Source organism: Fukomys damarensis, unplaced genomic scaffold (genome assembly GCF_012274545.1).
Source record: "Fukomys damarensis isolate Sample0158 unplaced genomic scaffold, DMR_v1.0_HiC HiC_scaffold_16, whole genome shotgun sequence".
Taxonomy (NCBI): Eukaryota; Metazoa; Chordata; class Mammalia; order Rodentia; family Bathyergidae; genus Fukomys; species Fukomys damarensis.
This window is the reverse complement of record NW_022900928.1, coordinates 22,562,565-22,583,834: the sequence shown is the minus strand read 5'-3', so window position 1 is coordinate 22,583,834 and position 21,270 is coordinate 22,562,565. Positions and strand designations below refer to the sequence as shown.

Below are 21,270 nucleotides of genomic sequence, written 5' to 3'. Positions count from 1 at the left end.
TTTTTAAATTTTTTATTTTTTTGAGACAGGGTCTCACTATATAGTCAAGACTGACCTGGAACTCACTATGTAGCCCAGGCTGGTCTCAAACTCACAGTGATCCTCCTGCCTCAGCCTCCTGAATGCTGGGATTAGAGGTGTGCACCACCACTCCTGGCCAAGCTCATCCTTCTTTATGGCAGAGTAGTAGTGAATAAAAAAAACATACCTTCTTTGTTCATTTGTTGGTTGATGGGCATTTGGGCCATTTTCAAGATTTAGCTATAGCAAGCTGTGCTGCTATAAACATGAGTGTGCATATATCACTGTGGTGTGATGCCTTTAATTGTTTTAGGAAAATACTAAGAAAGGGAATAACTGGGTCAAATGGAACCTCTAGTTTAAGTTTTTTGAGGAATCTCTACACTGATTTCCATAGTGGTTGCACCTGTCTACACTCCTACCAAGAGTGGGGAAGGGTTCCTTCTCCTCACAGTCCCTGCAGCACTTGTTATTGGTTTATTCCTTGATAACAGCCATTCTTTCTGGAATGAGATGGAATATCAGCATCATTTTAATTTGTATCTCTTGAATGACCAGTGACATCGAACATTTCTTCATATATTTATTTCCTCTTTCTACTTATTCATCTGAGAAATGTCTATTCATATCAGATGCCCATTTTTAGACTGGGTCTTTAAATTTGGGAGGGGTCTGCTTTTTTTGTTTTTAGTTCTTTATATATTCTAGGTAGTAGTCCTTTGTCTGAGGAATAGCTGGTAAAAAATACTTTGGGTTGTCTCTGTTGGTAGTTTCTCTTGTTGTGCAAAAGCTTTTAAATAAGATGAGATCTCAGTTGTTGATTTTTTGTGATAGTCCCTGTGCAATTGAGGTTTTGTTTATAGTCTTTGCCTATACCTATACCGATGTCTTTGAGAGTTCTACCTCTTCTATCTTCCAACATATTTAGTGTTTCTCAGTTCTTATCCAATAAGAAATCTGTTATACATCTTTGGGGAAATTTCTGTTCAAATTTTTTGCTCATTTAAATTTTTATTATTATTACATGTTTGCAGTACATAATATTTACATTGCTTGTGTGGAGTTGGTATGTGTACTTAAGACATCTTAATTCCTTTCTTCATCCTCTTTGCCTCCCATCACCCCCTTCCTTCCATCTCTTGAACCTTTCCCCATTTGAGAAAGTTCAATCTCCCAAATTCTTATCATTTTATTTATTTATTTTGGTTTTTTGAGACAGGGTCTCACTATATAGTTCAGACTGCTCTGGAAACTCACTGTGTAGTCCAGGATGGTCTCGAACTTGCAGTGATCCTCCTGCCTCAGCCTCCTGAGTGCTCGGATTACAGGTGTGCTCCCCCATGCCTGGCCATTATCATTTTAAAAACTGAGATCCATTTCTCATTGTTGTGTTATAAGGATTCTTTATAGTCTGGATACATTGAGGTGTTTAACATTAAAAATGTTTTTGGGGTGGTTATTTTCAGATGCCTTGTGGTAGGTCAGAAAATTTACCTTTATTTCTAGTTTACTGAGTGTTTTAAAATGAAAAGAAGTGTCAAATTTGTTCAAATGCTTTTTCTCTGTGTACTGAGCTGATCATGTGGTTTCATTCTTTCTTTTGATATTGATTTTAGGATGATAAACCTTTAGTTTTCCAGGATAAACCCTACTTAGTATAATTATTTTTATATGTTGTAGGATTTTGTTTGCTGGATTTTGTTAAAGAATTTTGCCTGAGTATTCCAGAGGGATATCTTTGTTTTTTTGTAACGTCTTTGTCTGGTTTTGGTATTAGGGTAAAATTATACCATAGGACGAGTTGGAAAATGTTCATTTTAACCACTTTTAATTCATAGATTTAAGCAATTTAAGCTTGTGTTGGTACCAATTCAGTGGTTGAGTGATTTTTGTTTTTGTGTTGTTTTTCTTAGGAGTGCTCAGTTATGAGAACAACAGAGTAGAGATATCTAGTGATTGGTAGGTGAGTAGGAGAGAAAGCAAGGGGTTGAATTGAGGCTGGCATGAGAATGGGAAAGTGTTGGATGATGACAATCAGGCGGGGTTGAAAAATAAGGAAGGCCTAACACATACAAGGAAAGAGAGAGGGTTCAAAGGACTGAATTGCAAGAGATTGAAGGTTAGACATCTGTGTGTAAGAGCATAAGGGGTCCAGAGACAAGAAGCAGATTACAGGATGAGATTCTGATAGATAAAATTGCAGGATTAAAGCAGACCTGGTCATGAAAGGTCAGAAGGCTGGTAATGACTGAGTTAGTGAGATGAGTTACTGGAGGTGAGGACCGTGTAGAACTGTGGGATCAGAGTCTTGGATGGGCCATCTACATGTATAGGGTAAGCACATGGGGATGATGATAGCAGATCTTGGGATAGTGAACAAGACTCTGGGCTTAAGACTTTACTGAATGTATAAGACTTCACTGTTTCCCCTTAGTCTCAACCCCCTCAACCCAGCATGAGTGGTGCAGCGTATTATTTTTGAAAAAGGAGAAACTAGTCCTTAGGATTTGCAAAACTTCTTCAGAGAAACTTGTAACTTTCCTATGTTTGCTTTTGTCTTTGCTAGTTCTGTGTTGATTTCTCAGTCATATTTTGAATCCATGATTGTCTGCTTTTGCCCATCATGTTAGGTCTCTGATGAACTGAGTTTAATGATTTTGTGACACAAACTTTATATGTGTTTTCTTCAAGGATAGACATGCCCACCTCTGTAGTCTTAGTGCTCCGGAAAGCTGAAGCAAGAGGATCACAAATTTGAGTTCCTCTTGGGCAATTTAGTGTCACTCTCTCTCTCTCAAAAAAAGGCTGGGGATGGAGCACACTGCAAAGAGCCTTAGGTTCAATTTCCAGTACAGAAAAGAAAGGGTCGGGGATTTAGCTCAGTGGTTGCACCGCCTGCCTCTCAAGTGCAAGTTCCTGAGTTCGATCTCTGGTACCAAAAACAAACAAACAAACAAACAACAAAATAACAACAACAAAGAAAAATAAATAAAAAGGTAGCCAAGTCCAAATCATGAACTCGTCAAATGGCATCCTGGAGGGTGGGCTAGCAAAGCCTCTTGATGCTTTGTCCCTTACAATGAAAAGCCAAGACCATTAGGGGTCATATAATTAATGTCTTGAGTACTAAAGAGCAGAGGCTTTACACAAAGGTGGGGATGGTGGTACATACCTGTACTCTCGACACTTGGGAGGCTGAGGTAGGAGTATCGCTCTGATTATGAGGACTTCCTGGGCTGCGCAATGAATTCAAGGCCGGCCTGAGCTACATAGTGAGACCCTATCTTCAAACCAAACCAAACCAAACCAAAGGTGGAGGAACTATGGAAGTTGCAACGGGGAATGAGGAGAGAGATTCCTCTCCCCTTGTCCTCAAACAAAGGTTTTGGACCTGCAAAACCCTTGTGTCTCCATAACTAAGGCCTGGCACAATTATTTATTATAAAATTAATATATTAATCTGCAAAATTCACTTTTTAAAATATGGCTCCCTCTCAAGCTGCTGCTGGGTTTCTGTTCTGTCTTCCTTTTTCATTGTCACCTGACTGCTTAAACAGTCTTTGTGGTTTCTGTTTTTGCCATTCACAAAACCAGGTTTATCAGGGGTCAGAACAGAATGTTATAATTTCTAGGTCCTGTAATTCATTAAATTACTATTTTTAAGGATGCACAATTTTACTCATTGGTTTGCCCCAGCAAATTCACAATCTATTGGGAGAGAGAGACAAACTGACACTTTTGACATGCTCTTTGTCTGGATTTTGAGACACCAGCGTTCTAGTTGTAGTCCTTCTTTTCAGCCTCCTAAGGGGTTTCTTCTGTCTTTATCTAGACTTTGTATATTGGCTCTATCCTCAGTTTTCTTTTTCTCTTATCCAATATTTTCAGCCTGGGAAATCCTCAGCAAGCTCAGTTGCTTCACTTTCTGTGTATATGTGTATGACTCTCAAATTTGAATTGCTACCTTATGTATATCCTCTGAGCTCCACAGTAACTACTGAGAAACCAGTTCCTTAACCTAAATATGTCTATAGCAAAGTTCGTTACAATAATTCCAGATCTGTTCCTACTCTGCTATCCTCATACTCTGTGAATTGAATTTCTCCATCTAACTGCCCAAACAGTAACCTGGCATCATTCTTACTCTTTTTTCTTCATTTCATTTAATCAGATCCAATGTGTAGGCAATCCTACCTTTTCTATAGCTGTCTCATTTGTGAGCTTCTATTCATCCTTACTGCCTCTGACTTAGTCTGGTTTTCTGGCTCTCCTTGGATTCCTTTACCTAGCTTCCTGTTTGATTTCTTGCTTCTGGTCTTGTTCCTTTAGCCTATCTTCCTGTCTGATGCAAGGAAGATCTTTCTGAAATGTAAATAAGATCCCCTTTCTCTCCATTTAAAAGTCCTTCAGTGGTTTACCCTAGTCTTCCAGATAAAATCCAAATACTTTATCATATCTTACAGGGTCCTTTGTAACCTGATCTTGCCTGGCTTTCCTGCTTTATTTCCTCCACTTGTTCTTCAAATGCTAAATCCCAGCTGTCCCAAATTACTTACTTGGAACTTCTAACCACTCTATACTGTTTCATAATTCAGTACGTTCATACCTGCAGATCTTGCAGCTGGAAATTCCCTCTCCAATGATTATTTTTCTCCTGCTTGAATTCCTACTCGTTCTTTGCGATCAGTCCTAGCATTACTCTGAGAATTTTTGCATTTCTCCCCTTTCTTGGTGCTCCAATCTGCATGTGTCATCACTTTCATAGTATGTGTCTTACTATGTTGGACTTATTTGTATATGATCTGCTTTTCAACTGATCTTTTTGGCCTTTGAGAAGTTATCACTATCCCAGCATAGTGTTTTGAAGGGAGAAGGAATATGCTTGCTAAGTTTATTTGATGATTACATATTTGACTACTTAATATTTATGAAGCAGGCACTGTGCTAGGTACTGTGATGAATTTTTCAGGTTCCTTTTTCTCTCTTAAAGGCAATTTCTCAGGCTTCTTCATGGGTTCTGTATTGTCTGCCCTCTAATGTCTGACCTCATCCTCCTCTCCTTCTGCATGTACGCTCTGAGTCACTCCATCCATTTCCTTAGCTTTAATTGCTGACAACTCCCAAATCTGTTCTCCCAGCGAAAACCTCATTCCCAAGCTCCAGATGGTCCCAGGCATCTCAATCTCAGCACGTACTACTTGGAAATATCTTCCCTTTCTTTTATTCTTTATGGGATAAAAGAAGACATTGTAGGAAAGCCTCTGAAACCATTTTAAGGGAAAGCATTTATAAATCAAGATGAAAAATGTCATTAAGTTTTCAGTGACATCTTTAGGTACAGCTTTTGTATTTTCATCTTCTTGAACAGCAGGAAAATTCTTTTTTAAAAAATGAGTTTATTGGTACATTTTAGGTATACAGTACAGTTACATTCATTATTGGGATCTTGTACCTCTACATGACAGGTCTTGGTTCTCATTTTTTTCCCCTTGTCCCTACCCTCCCAGGAAAATTCTTTTAATGCCATACTTCCCATACTGACTACACAGTGGTGTACCAAGGTATATGCAAAGCAGCAGTGTAGCCAAAACTTGTCTTCCCAGAACAACAATTTTGATAGATGTGTGTGTGTAATGTACAATATTTATTTGCAAGAACTAAAATATTTTATATTAAAAAGATATATTATGGATCAGGATATACAATATTAGAAAAATTTAAAGTTTTTTCCTCAAAAATGTGAGCACACAGACCATTTGTATCATTAGAGGATCTCAGATTTTAACTTCTAAATTTTTATTTTCCAGTGTCAAAGGATATTTACCCATGCCCATGTATTTAAGAGTGCAGAGAGGAACGCCTTTAGGGTACAGATATCCAGGCATGAACAATGGGGAATCAGCTTTACAGGAAGTTCTTTTTCGAATGAAGTATGAGGAAACAGGAGAAGGGAGGAGTTAGCACAAAAATGCAGATCTAGGATAAAGAACTCAATAAAACATATTAATTCATTCAATAGACATTAATAGATGTTTATTTTGTCCCACATTCTTTACTGGGTAGTTGGAGAAGTGAATTAGATATGATTTCTACCATCAAGGAGGTCACTATTTAGTAATGGGTGCTAAATAACATAATAATAATGGGTGCCACTGTTGTGATAAAAGGTGGACATTGTGAAAGTGGACCACCAGAAAGAAAAATAAAGAAGATGATCTATTACAATAGCATCAAAAAGGATAGAACACACAGGAGTAAATACAACCAAAGAGATGTAAGATTTTTATCTGAAAACCGTAAGACAGATGAGAGAAATAGAAGAAACAAATAACTGGAAAGATAACCTGTGTTTATGTTTTAGAAGAATTAAAATTGTTAAAATGTCCTTACTACGCAAAGTGATTACAGATTCAATCCTTATCAAAATTCTAATGGCATTTTTCACAGAAATAGAAAACACAATTATACAATTAGAATATAACCACAGATGATCCCAAATACTCAATACAGTCTTACAAAAAACAAGTTGGAAGCATCACCTTCTTGGATTTCAATTATATTACAGAGGTAAAGTAACCAAAACAGTGTAGTGTTGTCATAAAAACAGATGCATAGACCAGGGAACAGGATAGAGAACACAGAAAAAAGTGCATTCATATATGGTCAATTAATTTTTGACAAAGGCACCACAAATTCACAATGAGGATTAAGCTGAAAAATGAGACTGGACTTACAGACAGAAAATATTTGAAAACCATATATCTGAGAAGAGACTGATATTTAAAATATGTAACCAGTGGGCATGGTGGCACATGCCTGTAATCCCAGCACTTAGAGGGCTGAGGCAGGAGGATGGATCACTTTGAGTTCAAGGCCAGCCTAAACTACACAGTGAGTTCAAGGTCACTCTGAACTACATAGTGAGAACTTGTCTCAAAACAAAACAAAAACAAAACAAAATATAACAGACTCATACAATTCAATGGACAAATAACAATTACCCAACTAAAAAAATGGGCAAAGAATCTGTATATGTACACATTTTCCCAAAGACTTATAAATAAATGGCCAAGAAGTATGAAAAATGTTAAAGATCACTGGTCATCAGAGAAAAACAAATAAAAAATATGAGATTCCCTTCACATGCACCTGTTAGAATGGCTACTATCAAAAAGACAAAAGATAAAATATATTGGTGATGGCAAGTATGGTGGTGACACTTGTAATCCCAGCACTCTGGAGGCTGAAGCAGGATGACAGCATGTTTTAGCCCAGCCTGGGCAAATCAGCAACTTAATGAAGCTGTTTCAAAATTAAAAATTAGATAGATAGATAAATAGATAGATAGAGGTTGATTTGAAGATGCTACTCAGTTCAACGACTGTGGGTTCAATCCCTAGTATTGAAAAAAAAATGTTGGTGAGGATAGGAAGAGGGGAACCTTTGTACATTGTTACTAGGTCGGTAAATTGGTACAGTCATTGTGGAAAATAGTATGACGTTCTTGAAAAAATTAAAATAGAACTACCATATTATCCTTCAGATATGTTCTTCTATACAATGAAATCAATGTCTTGGGTGGTATCTGAGCAGAGAAAGCTGGTCACTTATGGTATCCATAAAGCAGACAGCATGAAGGGAGAAACTAGAAAGGGAGGTAAACCCTTCCAAGTCAGCACCCGCTGATCTGTCTCTTTTAACCAGACCCCAACAACTACATCATATTTAGCTATAAGGATTCCCCATACTCCATTCACCTTTCAAAAGCCCTACCACAGAGCACTCGAGGCTTTGGGGAGACATCCATATTTAAACTATAATAATGAAGCATGATTGAAAAATATGGTATTTATGTATGTATGTATTTTCTTAATTCTTTTTATGTCTCTGTGCTCCCCCTCCATCTTTTGGTCCCCTTCCCATTGTGAATGTTTGAATTAGAAAGTATTATTACATTAAAAAACACATCACCATTATAAATCTCCCTCAAAATACTCTTCTTTATTTTGAGCGCACTTATTTCATTTTATTCTTACCACTTTTGAAAGGAGTTCTGGAAGTCCGCTTTCATGTTTTTGGCTGTGCTGTTATGGCTGCCTCACTGTACTGAACTGATTCAAATATTTTCCTTTCATAGTCATTTTGACTTTGGGGATGAGCCAGACATTGTACAGTGCCAGATACAGTCAATAAGGTAGATGAGGACACACTATGTTTTGTTTGGTTTTCTAGTACTGGAGATTGAACTCAGGACCTTGTGCTTGTGAGGCAGGTAAGGTGCCACTGAACTAAATCCCTAGCCCCACATTATGTTTTTTTGAGCCTGCTTTTCTTTAGATGGTTGGCAGCCGCATTCACCATATTTTTTATTATACGTTGTAGAGACACTCATATATTCACCTTGTAATTTGGTCACACCCCATCGTACACATGTACAACGGAATTTTATTCAAACACAAAAAAGGAAATTCTGTGACAAAATGGATGGACCTGGAGGATATTACACTAAGTAAACTAAGTTAAATACAGAAAAACAAATACTTCTACAGTATTCAAACTTAGAAACAGAAACAGTGGTTGCCAGGGGCTGAGAACTGGGAGAAATAGGGTGATGTTAATGAAAGGGTGCAAGCTTTCTTTTTCCTTTTTGGTGTGTGTGTGGGGGTGGAGCACTAGGCTTTGTGCTTGCTAAGCACACATTCAAGTATGGAGCTACATCCCCTAGGTTTGGGATTAAACTTTCAGTTTTAACACGAGCAAGTTCTGGGGATCTAATACACAGAATGGGTAGCGTTGGAAATATCACAAAAAAAAAAAAAAAGAAAAAGAAACAGAAATTGGACTACTGGAATAATGCAGAACTTTGCCTGAAGAAGTCAGTGAATACTTCATGAACATGACATTTCATTTTTGGATGTCTTGAAAAACTGTATAGGTGTTTTCTGCCTGTGGTTTGGTTATAAATTATTTCAGGAAATTAGAATATGAAATGCATGGGAAACTAATCTGACATATGCTTACATTCTTGACAGTTGCTATCAGCATTCAAGTCCCTGGAGAGGAAGAACATTTCTTTTGTCTTGGTTACTTAGTAATACAGGACTAATAGTCCTGTTCCTGCACTCAGTACTATGTTTATGTTAGAAAGTTCACCCAGGGAGTTAAATATGGTATGGATGTAGCCTGTTCTCAATAAGCATGTATCACACTCCTATTGTCAGGAGCCATTCTACATAATTTTTGGGGAAAATCATTTCATGATTAAAGTATGACTACAGCTGTCTAAGGCCCAGTGTCACCTTGCCCTTGAGCCAGGTATGGCATGCAGAAACAACTCCGTTTTGCCTCTGGTCACACATTGAAGTCTCAATGGTCCCATGATACTGTGATGCTCAAGGACAATGGTATATCAGTGTAAGACAGCCTGGTTCTTTGAGGACTGAGTAGCAATAAAAAAGAGAAAGGTTTTACCTGGGGGGAAGGACAACTTCTTTATTAGTTTGCTCTCTTGTCCCACTACTATTTTAAGAATGTTGTCCTTATTGCCTTCATCAAGGTAAGATCCTCAGCGACCCAAGATCCTCATCAACATAGGAATACCACCTCCCCCTAAGTCACCTGATATTCCCTCCAATTTTTGTGTGCACCTAATAAATAATAGCTGTCTTGGAATGTCTTTGTCTTTGCCCACTTTGAAGCACTGACCTCCCAGACCCTCACGCACTTTGAAATTACACAAGTCTATATTGTCTTTCTCTGTGTTCCCCTTTCTAGGCAGTTGGGAGGACTGATATACCTATCATATACCAGGCTTTATAGTAGTTATCAAGATGATAACCAGGGGCTGGGGATTTAGCTCAGTGGTGCCAGCACCTGCCTCGCAAGTGCAAGGTCCTGAGTTTGATCCCCTGTACCTAGGGGAAAAAAAAAAAGCATGATAACCAAAGTCGAGTGTGGTAGCACGTCTGTAATCCCAGCAGTCAGGAGGCTGAGGCAGGAGGATCACTGTGAGTTTGAAGCCAGCCTAACCTATATAGTGAGATTTTGCCTCAAAAAAAAGGTGACTTCTGAACATAGATCTGAATGACAAGTAGGAGTTGACAAGAGTAAGCATTATGATAGAGGGAATGGCGATTCAATACAGAACCTTATGATATAGTCAGAAAACAAGTTTCCTATGGCGGGGGGTGGCACCAAATAATTGTAGAAGAGATTGACTGTATGAGGCCATGGATGGCATCTATCATGAAATGTCTGAATTTTAGCTAGTGAGGCAATGGTTAGTCACTGAAATTCTGAGTTGAGACCAGAAACAGCAGGTTACAATCTATTAGTGGCTTATATAATCAATGTAAATTGGGAACAGCATTTTAAGAAGATGATTAGAAGAGTAGAAAGTATTAGTGTGCATATTTTAAAGGTAAACAATGTTTTGTGAAATATATATAATTGCTTCAATTATATATATGTAAATATTGTGATGTAAATATTTTTTGGTCTGAGTCATAGCAAAAATTTTTTTGAGAAATACTAAAGGTTCAGTGGTATACCAGTTGATGTATCAGGTTACTCTGGTAGCAATTAACAGAAACCACAGGCTCAAATGGCGATGTACACTGAGGAATTTATTATTTTAATTTAAGTAAGGTTCCTAAGTTTGAGAATTCTATGTACTTTTAGCTTTTGCTATTTTTCAGTGTTATTTTCAGCTTAAGGCCAATTCCCCAGTGGTACTCAGAATGACACACTACCCAGAAGAACAAAACATGGATCCTGAACCCATCAACAGCCAGGGTATGGAAATAGTTCCTGCTTTAGGTCAATCTGGGATGGATGTTTAGGATTCGATCCTCTGTAGGAATTATAATAGCATGTATTAATGTCAGTGTATCATAGAAATACTTCAGGGTCATCTAGTTTGACAAAGTAATGAACTTGGTGGTGAATTTACAGCATTCATACCACAGCAGGCTGTTTGTATCACTTAAAGTTCTAAAAGGTTCATCACCACTAAATTTAGGGGTAGGGATGGTAAGATGAGCCACTTAAGTTTGTGTATGTATCAGGCAGGGAAAAGCAGGAATGGCTGCTTGATAGCATAGACTGCAAGAACCAAAGGTGGTAATGACAGATACGAACAGGAACCAACCAAAATGACTTCTTTCTGAAGCATAAAACTAGAAGCAAGGTACAAGGATGGAGTATGGAACAGATGTATGGTCATGGAAGAGGGTTCTCCTCTGAAATTTAAACTCTTGTTTTATAGGATGTAAGCCACAAAAGATGACCAAGACATTAAGCTAATCAGGTTTCTATTACCACAGCTGCAATGTGGAAAGGGAAATTGGGGGCTGTTGCAACTCAGAATTTCACATTTAGGGAAACAAGGTGGTAGCAATTTGACCTAATTCTACTGAAGATAAATTAAGTGAACTTTTAGCTTTTTTTTTTTTTTTCCTGGGGATTGAACTTGGGACTTTATGCTTGCAAGGCAGGCGGTGGGACCACTGAACTAAAACCCGGGCCCTCTTTTGCTTTTCTAACTGTAGATATTGGGCTAGGGTAAGGGCAGCACTTTTGTCAACCTTGCTGTAAATAACTGGAGTCCCAAATGAAGTACCTTTAAAGTTGCTGAAGCAAAATTCATTGTTTTGGACCTCTGCTGGCTTTGGAATTTACTTAAGTAGTGTTTAGAAGGACTTGAGGGCAGTCCACCAACTGAGGTGAAGTTAGAATTCTCAGCACACTGTTAACAATTTCCCTTGTTATCCTTGAGCCTTTAGTAAATGTTCCAAGATTGTCTTATTTGGCCCAAAATATTAAAGGTGATGTAGTGTCCCATTATTAACTATGTGATGGCAGGAACTGACTTAATGGCAAATATTGATAAATATGGTATCCCAATTACCTAAAATAATGTGGAGAGTAGCAGATACTTAAAAAGTACCTTGGGAACCAATGAGTACCAAAATGAAATATATTTTGGCTGGCTAAGAGGAAATGTAATGGCAGTTCACCCATAATTTACCTGTCCTTAAGATTTACAGATATGGTTTTAATTTCAAGGGAAGTACTTTCTTTAGGCATCAGGGATGATTATCTAGCTGGGGTGCACATTCATGCTAAGACTGGAAGAGTAGTGAATTTTTAGGGAAAAACATTTAATGCAAATATTTTTGAGGGTCTGTGGTGCTCAAACTTTAATGTAAGGCTCTTTCATACTACTTTGAAGGATAAATTAGAGGAAGAGAGAGTAAGCCCTATAGGGATGAGTGTCAGACTAAGGCTGTTGTAGCAAAATAGCACTACAATAGTTGTGTCACTGAAGCTCATGTCTATTAGACCAGTAACCCTTGTACCCTCACTCTTACTAAGGTATAGATTAAGACAAAATTTTTTCTTCCCACTCTACTGGGAATACGGTAACTATCAGGATGTGCTATATTGTGTTCAGGCCACGGGTGACAGCTTTAGGTCTTCTTGTGACTATCACTCTAGTCAGTCCTTAAATCTAAGGGAGTAGTAGCCTGGCTGGACTAAGCCTGGCTTTATTCACTATAATTAGTGCATTGAAAAAGAGCTCCTGGTGTTTTACATGCTCAGCCATTCTGAAACCGGATTTCCCTTTTCTAAGTTCCCACAGAAGCCCATTTTGACAATAAAAACTTTCAGGAAATCCCCAGCAAGTTGAACTTTCTAATGTTCCTCTTACTAAAACCCTCTCCATACCAAGAGGAAGGAGCTTATCCTGAATGCCAGCATCCTTTGTCAGATACCTCCACTTTTTCAGTCAATGTTGTAGGATATCAGAGTTCTTAGGTCCTACTTAAAAATCCATTCAGAGGTTGAGAGCACATGAAGATACGTGATCCAGCCTGGAAATAGAGGAATGGTTGCAATGTCTCCTGAAGTTGCCTTGGATATGGATTAAACAAATTTTATTGGCAGATGTTCATTCTCCCACCCAGCAGGAAGCAATCTTTTTCTAAGAAATCTTAGAGGCTCAGTCCTATGCTGGATGTCAAAATAAAGTCGTGTCAGGGAACAAGTCTGGGATACAAGATACATGCCCCATCTAAATTGGCAAAAAAAAAAAAACCAACTACATTAACCAAACACAACCCTAAGAACCAGAAACATAAACTATAAATTTACTATCCTAGGTAGACTGAGCATTTACATGGTTCTCATTTTTCCAGAACACCTAAGGGAATAAAAAAAAAAAATTTTTACATATATTCATGGTAAGGAATTTTATCTTTTGTGCTGAGAGAGAAGGCCATCTGGCTCCTTAGAGGATTCTGAGCCCGATTATGACTGTCCATTTTACAACTTTAGCATTAGTTCTCAGACATGGCCACTGAAGAAAGCCACAGAGTCCAGTTCCAGTTAAATCCTTGGTGTTTGAGCTGTATGGGAGCTGTGGAGACTTTGTTCTTGGTTCTTTTGGAGGTCTTGCTGAAGCCCCTGCAGCAGCTGGTTTAGGAGTGTAAGGTTGCTGTCTTTACGAGGTAGAGGCAGGGGTGGGAGGCAATTTCCTTTATACTCGATCACTGCCATCTTTGCCCGATCCTGCTCACTCCGATTTGGGATCTGCACCATCCTTGTGTAGCCCCCATTCTGATCTTGGTACCGAGGAGCAAGTACTTTAAACAGCTTTGGGATCAAGTCTTTCTCCTATAAAACAAGATTATTCAGCAGAGAGCAGAGTCAGGAACAGTTGCGGGAGCATTTAACCACTCACAAAGATAGGGTCCAAAGCCACATCGATAGGACCCCCTCCCTCTTTAATCTAGTACAAAGTTAGAAAGAATGATCACTTATAGGCAGATGTGCAGATTCATGTGCACATCGAGTTCAATTATAACACATGATTCTTATTTAACTCACAACATTAGTCCACCAGTAAGTGCCCTAGTTTAAATCTCACAGGGAGCAGAGGGTTCGCTTTGGGACGTGTGTTAGGGGAACTCACCGTGAGCCAGAAGTCAGCCATACGCATGGCTCGTTCGTTGGTGTCTCCCAGTTTTCCATAGTCGATGAGCTGTGAGGTCAAAACAAAACGAATGGATCCAACCAGAGCAAAAAACTTGGGGTTAATCTTTTTCTACAGCCGGACCTCAATCCCTTCATTCCACTAGCAAAGTCTCTGATCCTAGAGACTGGCCTTATCTCTAAACAGTCTTTCACATAAGGTACAAGAGGAGTGGGCTCAGCTTAGAACAAGCGCACCCCCGTTCCCAAATGCAGCCCGTCCCGCCCCCGCAACAGGGCTTTGCAGTCCCTCACCTTCTCCGCGTAGCCCCGCATCTCGTCCAAACGCGCCCATGACGCCTCGATGCGTTCGTGTCGCACCAGTCCGGTGAGCAAGTTTCTCAACAAATGGATACGGGACTCGGGGCCGAGGCCCAGGCGGCGGTATACGCGGCCATGGGAAATGGCGTACGCCACTGACAGCCGCATGTTCCCAGAGTCCTCCCGCCCCTTGGAGGCCGGAAGTGGAAACTCTTCAGGCAAGACCAGGCGGAGGCGATTTCGTGGGACGCATGCGTCGTAGTTCTGTGCGTGGTGGACGTGTTTGCGCATGAGTATGAGAGCCTGCCTTGTTGGCAGTCTGAGGAGGGCGGAGAAAGGGTGTTGACCTTTTCTAAAGGCGGTGAGCTGGGAGCTTTCCAGAGCCGCTTGCGTTCCTAAGCAGGCCAGGGAACTTGGCGCCCTCTACTGGCGTCAGGGGCCAGCGGGTTTCTCGTGTGCTTGTGGCCTTTAGAGCGGCGGTAACCTCGCCGCGGAGCCTGCTGGGAAAGTGAGTACTTGAGCAGGAGCGGCGCCTGAGGGGCCGCTGCCACAGATCAGTGGCAAGATGATGTGTGGGACACCCAGGAGCGACATTTTTAAAGTTTTTAGTGGTAATGGTGCAATGAATAATAATGCCCAGAAAAGAAACACAGGTAATAGACATTTTGTTTTATTGAAAAAAGTAAACATTTCAGTTTAAAATTATAGCCCTAAAAGAAAAAATGGTCAATATTAAAAAATTAAAAAATTTTTTTTTCGAGACAGGCTCTTGCTGTTGTAGCTCAGGCTGGCCTTCAACTCGCGGCGATCCTCCTGCCTCAGCCTCCCAAGTGCTGGGATTACAGACGTGTGCCACCATGCCTGGCAAGTTATATAAATGTATTTTTTGAAAAACAGGGGAAAACATACCCCGTATTTATATGCTAAAATATGATCAATAGAGTCATTGTTTTATAGCTTTAACGTTTGCACATTTGCAGCGATTCTCATAATTGCTTCTTGTTAGGGACTGAATTGTGTGCTCCATCTCCAAAGATATGTTAAATCTTAACCTGTTGTGACCTTAGAAGGTGACTTTAGAAAACAAGCAAGGGACCTTGGAAATAGGTCACTGAAGATAAAATTCGTTAAGAGGAGTTTATACTGAAATAGGGTGGGCATCTAATCAAAATGATTAATAGCTTTTTAAAAAGCGTGTGAAGAGACAAAGACGAACACACAGAATGAAGATAACCAGGTAAGACAGTCCTAGAAATAGAATGCCTTGTGACCATTACAGCAGTTACTGTTTTACAGTTGAAAGTCGATGAAGGAACACCAAAGATTGCTGGGACACACTTGAAGCTAAAATCGTTCCCTAGATCCTTTAGAGAAGACGACACTGTTTCCACATTGGTTTCTTCTAATCTCCAGAGTGATGTGACAATGTGATTCTGATATTTTAAACCTGATATGTTTAAATCTGTGATATGTTGTCATGGCAGTCCTAGGAAATGAGTATGTTCCATTTTTATGTTCACCTGCAGTAGATTTGTCACTCTGTCTTCATTTATAGGTGACCAAAGAAGAAAAAAAGTTTCTTTCATATGAAGCAACATTATACAAATAAGGAAATTTATTTATTTATCTTTAATTTTTTTATTTTTTGGTACCAGGGATTAAACTCAGGTCCTTTTGCTTGTGAAGCAGGCGGCGGAACCACTGAGCTAAATCCCTGGCCCATATAAGGAAATTTATATACATGTGTATATGTTGGTGGGAATTTATACCATCAGAAAAACAGTAAATTTCCTTCCTATCTTCTTTCTTTGGGAACAGTTCCTGCAGCTTTCAGTTTTCTTTGTAACTGGCATTGCAAAATGGAACTTTAAAAGTTAGATTTTTTTTTTCTTTCGAGACAGTGGCTTCTCCAGACTTTCTCAGGCCTATGATATAGAGGGCTGTTCCCGCTTCTCAGCCCAGATGAATATGCAGATGATGGGACCAAGAGATCAAGTCCTGTTTCATTCCCGCAGGCGGGAAGAGGGAGGTCCAGGTCTAGGAAGGGATGGTTCAGCCGGAATATATATATTGGCTCATTGTGTTCCCTTCCCCACTGTGCTTGCTGTAAGAGACTCTAGCACCTGTCCCAGGTGAGATGGTGATTTGAGGTAAATGGGCCCCTCCATCTCCTCAGAGATAGCTTTGAATTAATCCCATTTTCTTTTTACCAAAACAAATGGCTTCCTTTGATCTCGTCAGTGGCAGACAAATGAACCTCAGTACATGAAACTCAGTGGCCCCACTAGAAAATCTTTATTAAGATGTCGTCACCAGAAAGCAATAAATTTCTGTTGGTAAAACCTTGTAAAGGCTTCTTTTGCAAAATGAATGTTGACATTATTTGAACCATTGTTTAAAAAAATATATCATCTTGGTGAAAACAATTGAAATGTCAAAAATTGTCCTTTTGAATTTTTCTGGAAATGTAAAATCATCATCTCTTGTTCCTTCTGGTAGTCTTCAAGATTTGATTCATTTTTATTCATCATTTTCCTTATATTTTGTTATTGTAGTTCCTGGCTTTCTCTGCAATTTCTGTGGGCTGATACTCAAAGGACAGTTTTAAACCTTGATGTTTCCTTGTATCTTATCAACCTTATTTTGGATATTTGCAGATATTGTGTCTGATTATTAAAAAAAACCGTGCAACTGAGATTATGTAAATCTACTGGTTTACAAACAGGGACATATTGTACTCTAAGGGTTGGAGTCATGAAATACACATGAAATAAATTTGAAAGATGACCAACTCTTAATTATTTGTTAATAGTAATATGTATGGCAGAGTTTGTGTAAATGTAGGTCTTCAAAATAACTTCTTTTAGAATGAAGTATTGTTAGGAGGTAATTTCAATTCGATATGCATATACATATTATGATTATTATAATTCAGTAATCATAGCAATAATTTAGACATAGAAATATTTCTTTGCTAAGGTTGTAGTATTACTAACATTGTCTAGAATTATTGTACATATGATAATAGAAAATGAATTGTCTTTTGGTTTTGTTACTACTTTAAAGTTCTTTAAAGATAACTTGCCCATTTATTTTTGTGCCCACGGAAGATGGGTTCTTAGCTGTCAGCTCTCGTTACACATTGATTCTAAGTGTGAACAGAGTCCCCAAGAGACGGTACTCAGAGTGGAACCGAGTATTCCTGGGTGATCCAGGACTCGGAGTAAGTCATGAGAGTCCAGGTTGAGCCCCTAGTGAAGTGTTGTTAGAGACTTTAGTCAGTCTGAGGGCAGTGAGGAAAGTGGTTCCAAGTAGTGTTTTGAGAGGCAGCTGAAGAAGATCCCAGCCTTTAGACAATTTCTGGGGGTCCATATCTTCTGCTGGGATTGGATCTCCTCACACCACTGCACAGAACCTTGAAATGTCTGTATTCTCTTCTATGGAAGCCTCCGTGAAGCAGTGTAACTGGATGGGGGTCCTGTGGGACTTCTTCCTAGGTCCTTGATGTCCTGAACAAAGAACTGGAGTAAGACGTACAGAAAAGATAGCGTTGGTGTACATTAATGGACAGTGGAAGTATGCTCTACAGGGTGAGAGCAGGCCCATGCAGGTGAGAAGGCTCACAGAAGCCCTGAAGTAAAATGAAAGGGCTCTTTAGCATCCAAAATATCTGGATTTACCTCTACCTCATGCAAATAAGGCATTGGACAACTTCCTTAGCAAAAATTCACTTGACCTCTTTGCCAGATGTAAACTGTCCTACCAAAAATGTCTCTTTGGTCTCTTGGTAGATGTAAATGAAGGGTCAGAAACTAAGTCTTTTGATTGATTTTGTCCACATGTAAGTGAAGGACTGAGAACAGCATATTCTGATTGGTCCTGTGAACAAAAAAAGGATTAAAATAGCATTTTTCTGATGTCAGCAATGCTCAGAAGTTGACAACATGACAGAATTTTGGGTCTCATGTTCTGTGCGTATCCCCTTTTTAGGAAACATCTCACTGCACTTATTAGCCATGGGGCTTTATGACCTTGACACATTTCCCCCGGTTGGTTATCCAGCTCTGATCTCTGATGTCAGCAGCTTTCTTGGAGCCATTACAGGGAACCTTGCAAGTGCCTAATCAGAGATTGAGTCATGATGCTTAATAGCATTTCTGATGTCAGCAATGCTCAGAAGTTGACAACATGACAGAATTTTGGGTCTCATGTTCTGTGCATATCCCCTCTTTTTAGGAAACATCTCACTGCACTTATTAGCCATGGGGCTTTATGACCTTGACACGTTTCCCCCAGTTGGTTATCCAGCTCTGATCTCTGATGTCAGCAGCTTTCTTGGAGCCATTACAGGGAAACTCTGATGTCAGCAATGCTCAGAAGTTGACAACATGACAGAATTTTGGGTCTCATGTTCTGTGCATATCCCCTCTTTTTAGGAAACATCTCACTGCACTTATTAGCCATGGGGCTTTATGACCTTGACACGTTTCCCCCAGTTGGTTATCCAGCTCTGATCTCTGATGTCAGCAGCTTTCTTGGAGCCATTACAGGGAAACTTGCAAGTGCCTAATCAGAGATTGAGTCATGATGGTGGGAAGCACTTGCTAATGGACTTCAGGGCAACTTCTGGTTCTGTCCCTGCACTAGAATATTGAACATCTAGTCTTATCACAGGGACTGGCTTTTCTTGCTCTCTGTCTCTCTCTGTCTCTGTCTCTGTCTCTGTCTCTGTCTCTCTGTGTGTGTGTGTGTGTGTGTGTGTGTGTGTGTGTGTGTATGTGTACCTTCCACCCAAGTTGGGGTCCTACCCCTTCCCTGAATCCAGTGTTCTCCAGAAGATTGGACAAACACATGGCCTATCTCTAGTATTGGATGGAACAGTGATCATATTAGGCCCAGTTAAAATAAGCTCTTCCACATTTACTCATTAAGATATTGAGGATAATAACAAATCAGAACATACCCCAAATGAAAAGAAGCAATCATGAGGGAGTTGAATTTTAAAAGTATGCTCCTTATCATATGCAACTAAATTCAGGGTGTTCAGGGCTATACAGGGGTACAGAATTTGGATAGAATCATACCCTTTATGTTTCACTCAAAGTGGTTACTAGCTGTTTTCAACTTGGCTTTTTCCATGTGGTGTTCTTTCCCCTCCCTGCTTTATTTCCTTGTATTATTTTTGCGATGAACTGCTTGTTGCTGAAATTAAAAGGTCCTTCAAGGTCAGAGTGGAACTCTGACTCATATATTTCATCTTCTTTGCCCTTGACTCCACCCTCAAGCTTAAGTCTCTGCTTTTCTAAGTTTTTCAGTACAAGTTTGTAAAAACAAAATAAAAAATAACTTGGAAAAGAAAAATTTGATTTTTTTTGTCATTGATAATTTTTGTGTCATTGATAATTACATCTTTAGAACAATTTTCTCCTTTCTCTTTCATTTGATAGATATTGATAATTTAATATTTAGTGGAGACATGTTAACTTTCATCAAATATTTCACTAATTTTATCTCTGTGGCATTCTTTATTCTCTGACCTTTTGTTATTTATTTTCTCTGATCTATGTTATTTAAAAGATCTTTTCTCTTTCATATAATCCTGAACTTAGAGATGTTACTGGTTATACTGTTTGCAAATCAACTATTTTTGCTTTGGTCTCTTTCCTTCATCCTAGCTGACATATTTCTTCACTACTAGATATTGGTTCTTTATCCTCTACTTCCCTATTTTATTTCTTTCTTTTTCTCTCTCTCATTGAGTTTATTGGTACATTTTAGGTGTACAGTAGTTTCATTCATCATTGGGATCTTGTACCTTTACATGACGGGTCTTGGTTCTCATTTTTCCCCTTCTCCCTGCCCTCCCTTCACCCCATCCTCCACTTCCCATTTGCAAACACTTTATTTTCATTTTCTAATATTGTTTTCCTTTTCCCATATTACCTTTCCCCTACCCTTCCCACTTTCCCAAACCTTTAGCCCCTTTCTTCCTATTTCTCATTTCCCTATTTTATTAAACCTTGAGCTGAACAAAAAGCCTTATAATAGGCACATCAGAAGAGACATTAGCTATAAAATAGATCCATTGGAGCCTTGCTGGTCATCCAGTCCAAGCATTTTAAACCTTTTTTTGGTTAAAAATGAAGAGAAATTCTTTTCCTGGAAAGAGAAGAACTACATTTAAATTCAAGTATAGCTCAGTAATGAGTATCAAGTCTGTACTTCCACCCCAACCCCCAGGTTATTTTAAATATATATTAAAATTTAATTATACACCAAGTAATGGACTAGCTTTTGGGGATTAACTGGGTAACTGCCTTATGGGATATATAATCTAATGAGAAATTAAACATTAACTATCTAGAGTTATTTTACATGCTTAGGAACACTAAGTTTTTATAGAGATATATAATGGAGGAAATTTAAATTAACTTAGATCAGGGAAGGCTTCATTGAGGAAGTGATGTATAATCTGGAGCCTGAAAATATATAGGAGTTAGCTAGATGAAAAAGTAAGGCAGAGGTGTTCTAAATGTTTGAAGATCTAGAAAAAAAGAACATGGGGGAATTTCTGGACTAGAGAAAAATTCACTGTGATTGCAGAAAAAGGAGTGACTGGAAAATGGAGATTTTTTTTTTTTTTTAAATTTAGGTACCAGGGATTGAACTCAGGACCTTGCACTTGTGAGGCAGGAGGCAGCACCACTGAGCTAAATCCCCGGCCCAAAAGTGGAGAATGTTAAATCAAATTTGGAGTGCTGTATGGATCATATTGTGCCTGATCATGTAAAGCATATAAACAATATTGAACTTTGTTTTAAAAGGCAGTAGGAAGCCACTGTAGCCTTTGGGTAGAGGAATGATATGATCAGATTTGCTTTTTTTTTTTTCAGCTTTAATTGAGTTTATTGGTACATTTTAGGGATACAGTACAGTTACATTCATTGTTGGGAT

The 21,270-nt window shown here is 38.9% G+C and overlaps 1 protein-coding gene across 1 annotated transcript; it reads right to left on the bottom strand.

Annotated features, from left to right (window-relative positions):
* Nucleotides 1-10,611: 10,611 nt before the first annotated feature.
* On the bottom strand, nt 10,612-14,531 carry Mrpl17 (mitochondrial ribosomal protein L17). The gene is made up of 3 exons (XM_010644241.3): nt 14,311-14,531; nt 13,997-14,065; nt 10,612-13,698 (listed from the first exon to the last, which is right to left on the bottom strand). The coding sequence occupies exons 1-3, from the start codon at nt 14,482-14,484 to the stop codon at nt 13,411-13,413; spliced, it is 531 nt and encodes a 176-aa protein (XP_010642543.1). The 5' UTR covers nt 14,485-14,531; the 3' UTR covers nt 10,612-13,410.
* Between the last annotated feature and the right edge of the window lie 6,739 nt (nt 14,532-21,270).

Bases quoted from the DNA above. Each gene is read 5' to 3' on its own strand.
- Mrpl17 (XM_010644241.3), bottom strand. From the start codon at position 14,484: ATGCGGCTGTCAGTGGCGTACGCCATTTCCCATGGCCGCGTATACCGC. The intron at 14,066-14,310 runs GTGAGGGACTGC...TTGACCTCACAG, and splicing joins TGCGGGGCTACGCGGAGAAG to CTCATCGACTATGGAAAACT. The intron at 13,699-13,996 runs GTGAGTTCCCCT...CTTGTTTTATAG, and splicing joins TGGCTGACTTCTGGCTCACG to GAGAAAGACTTGATCCCAAA.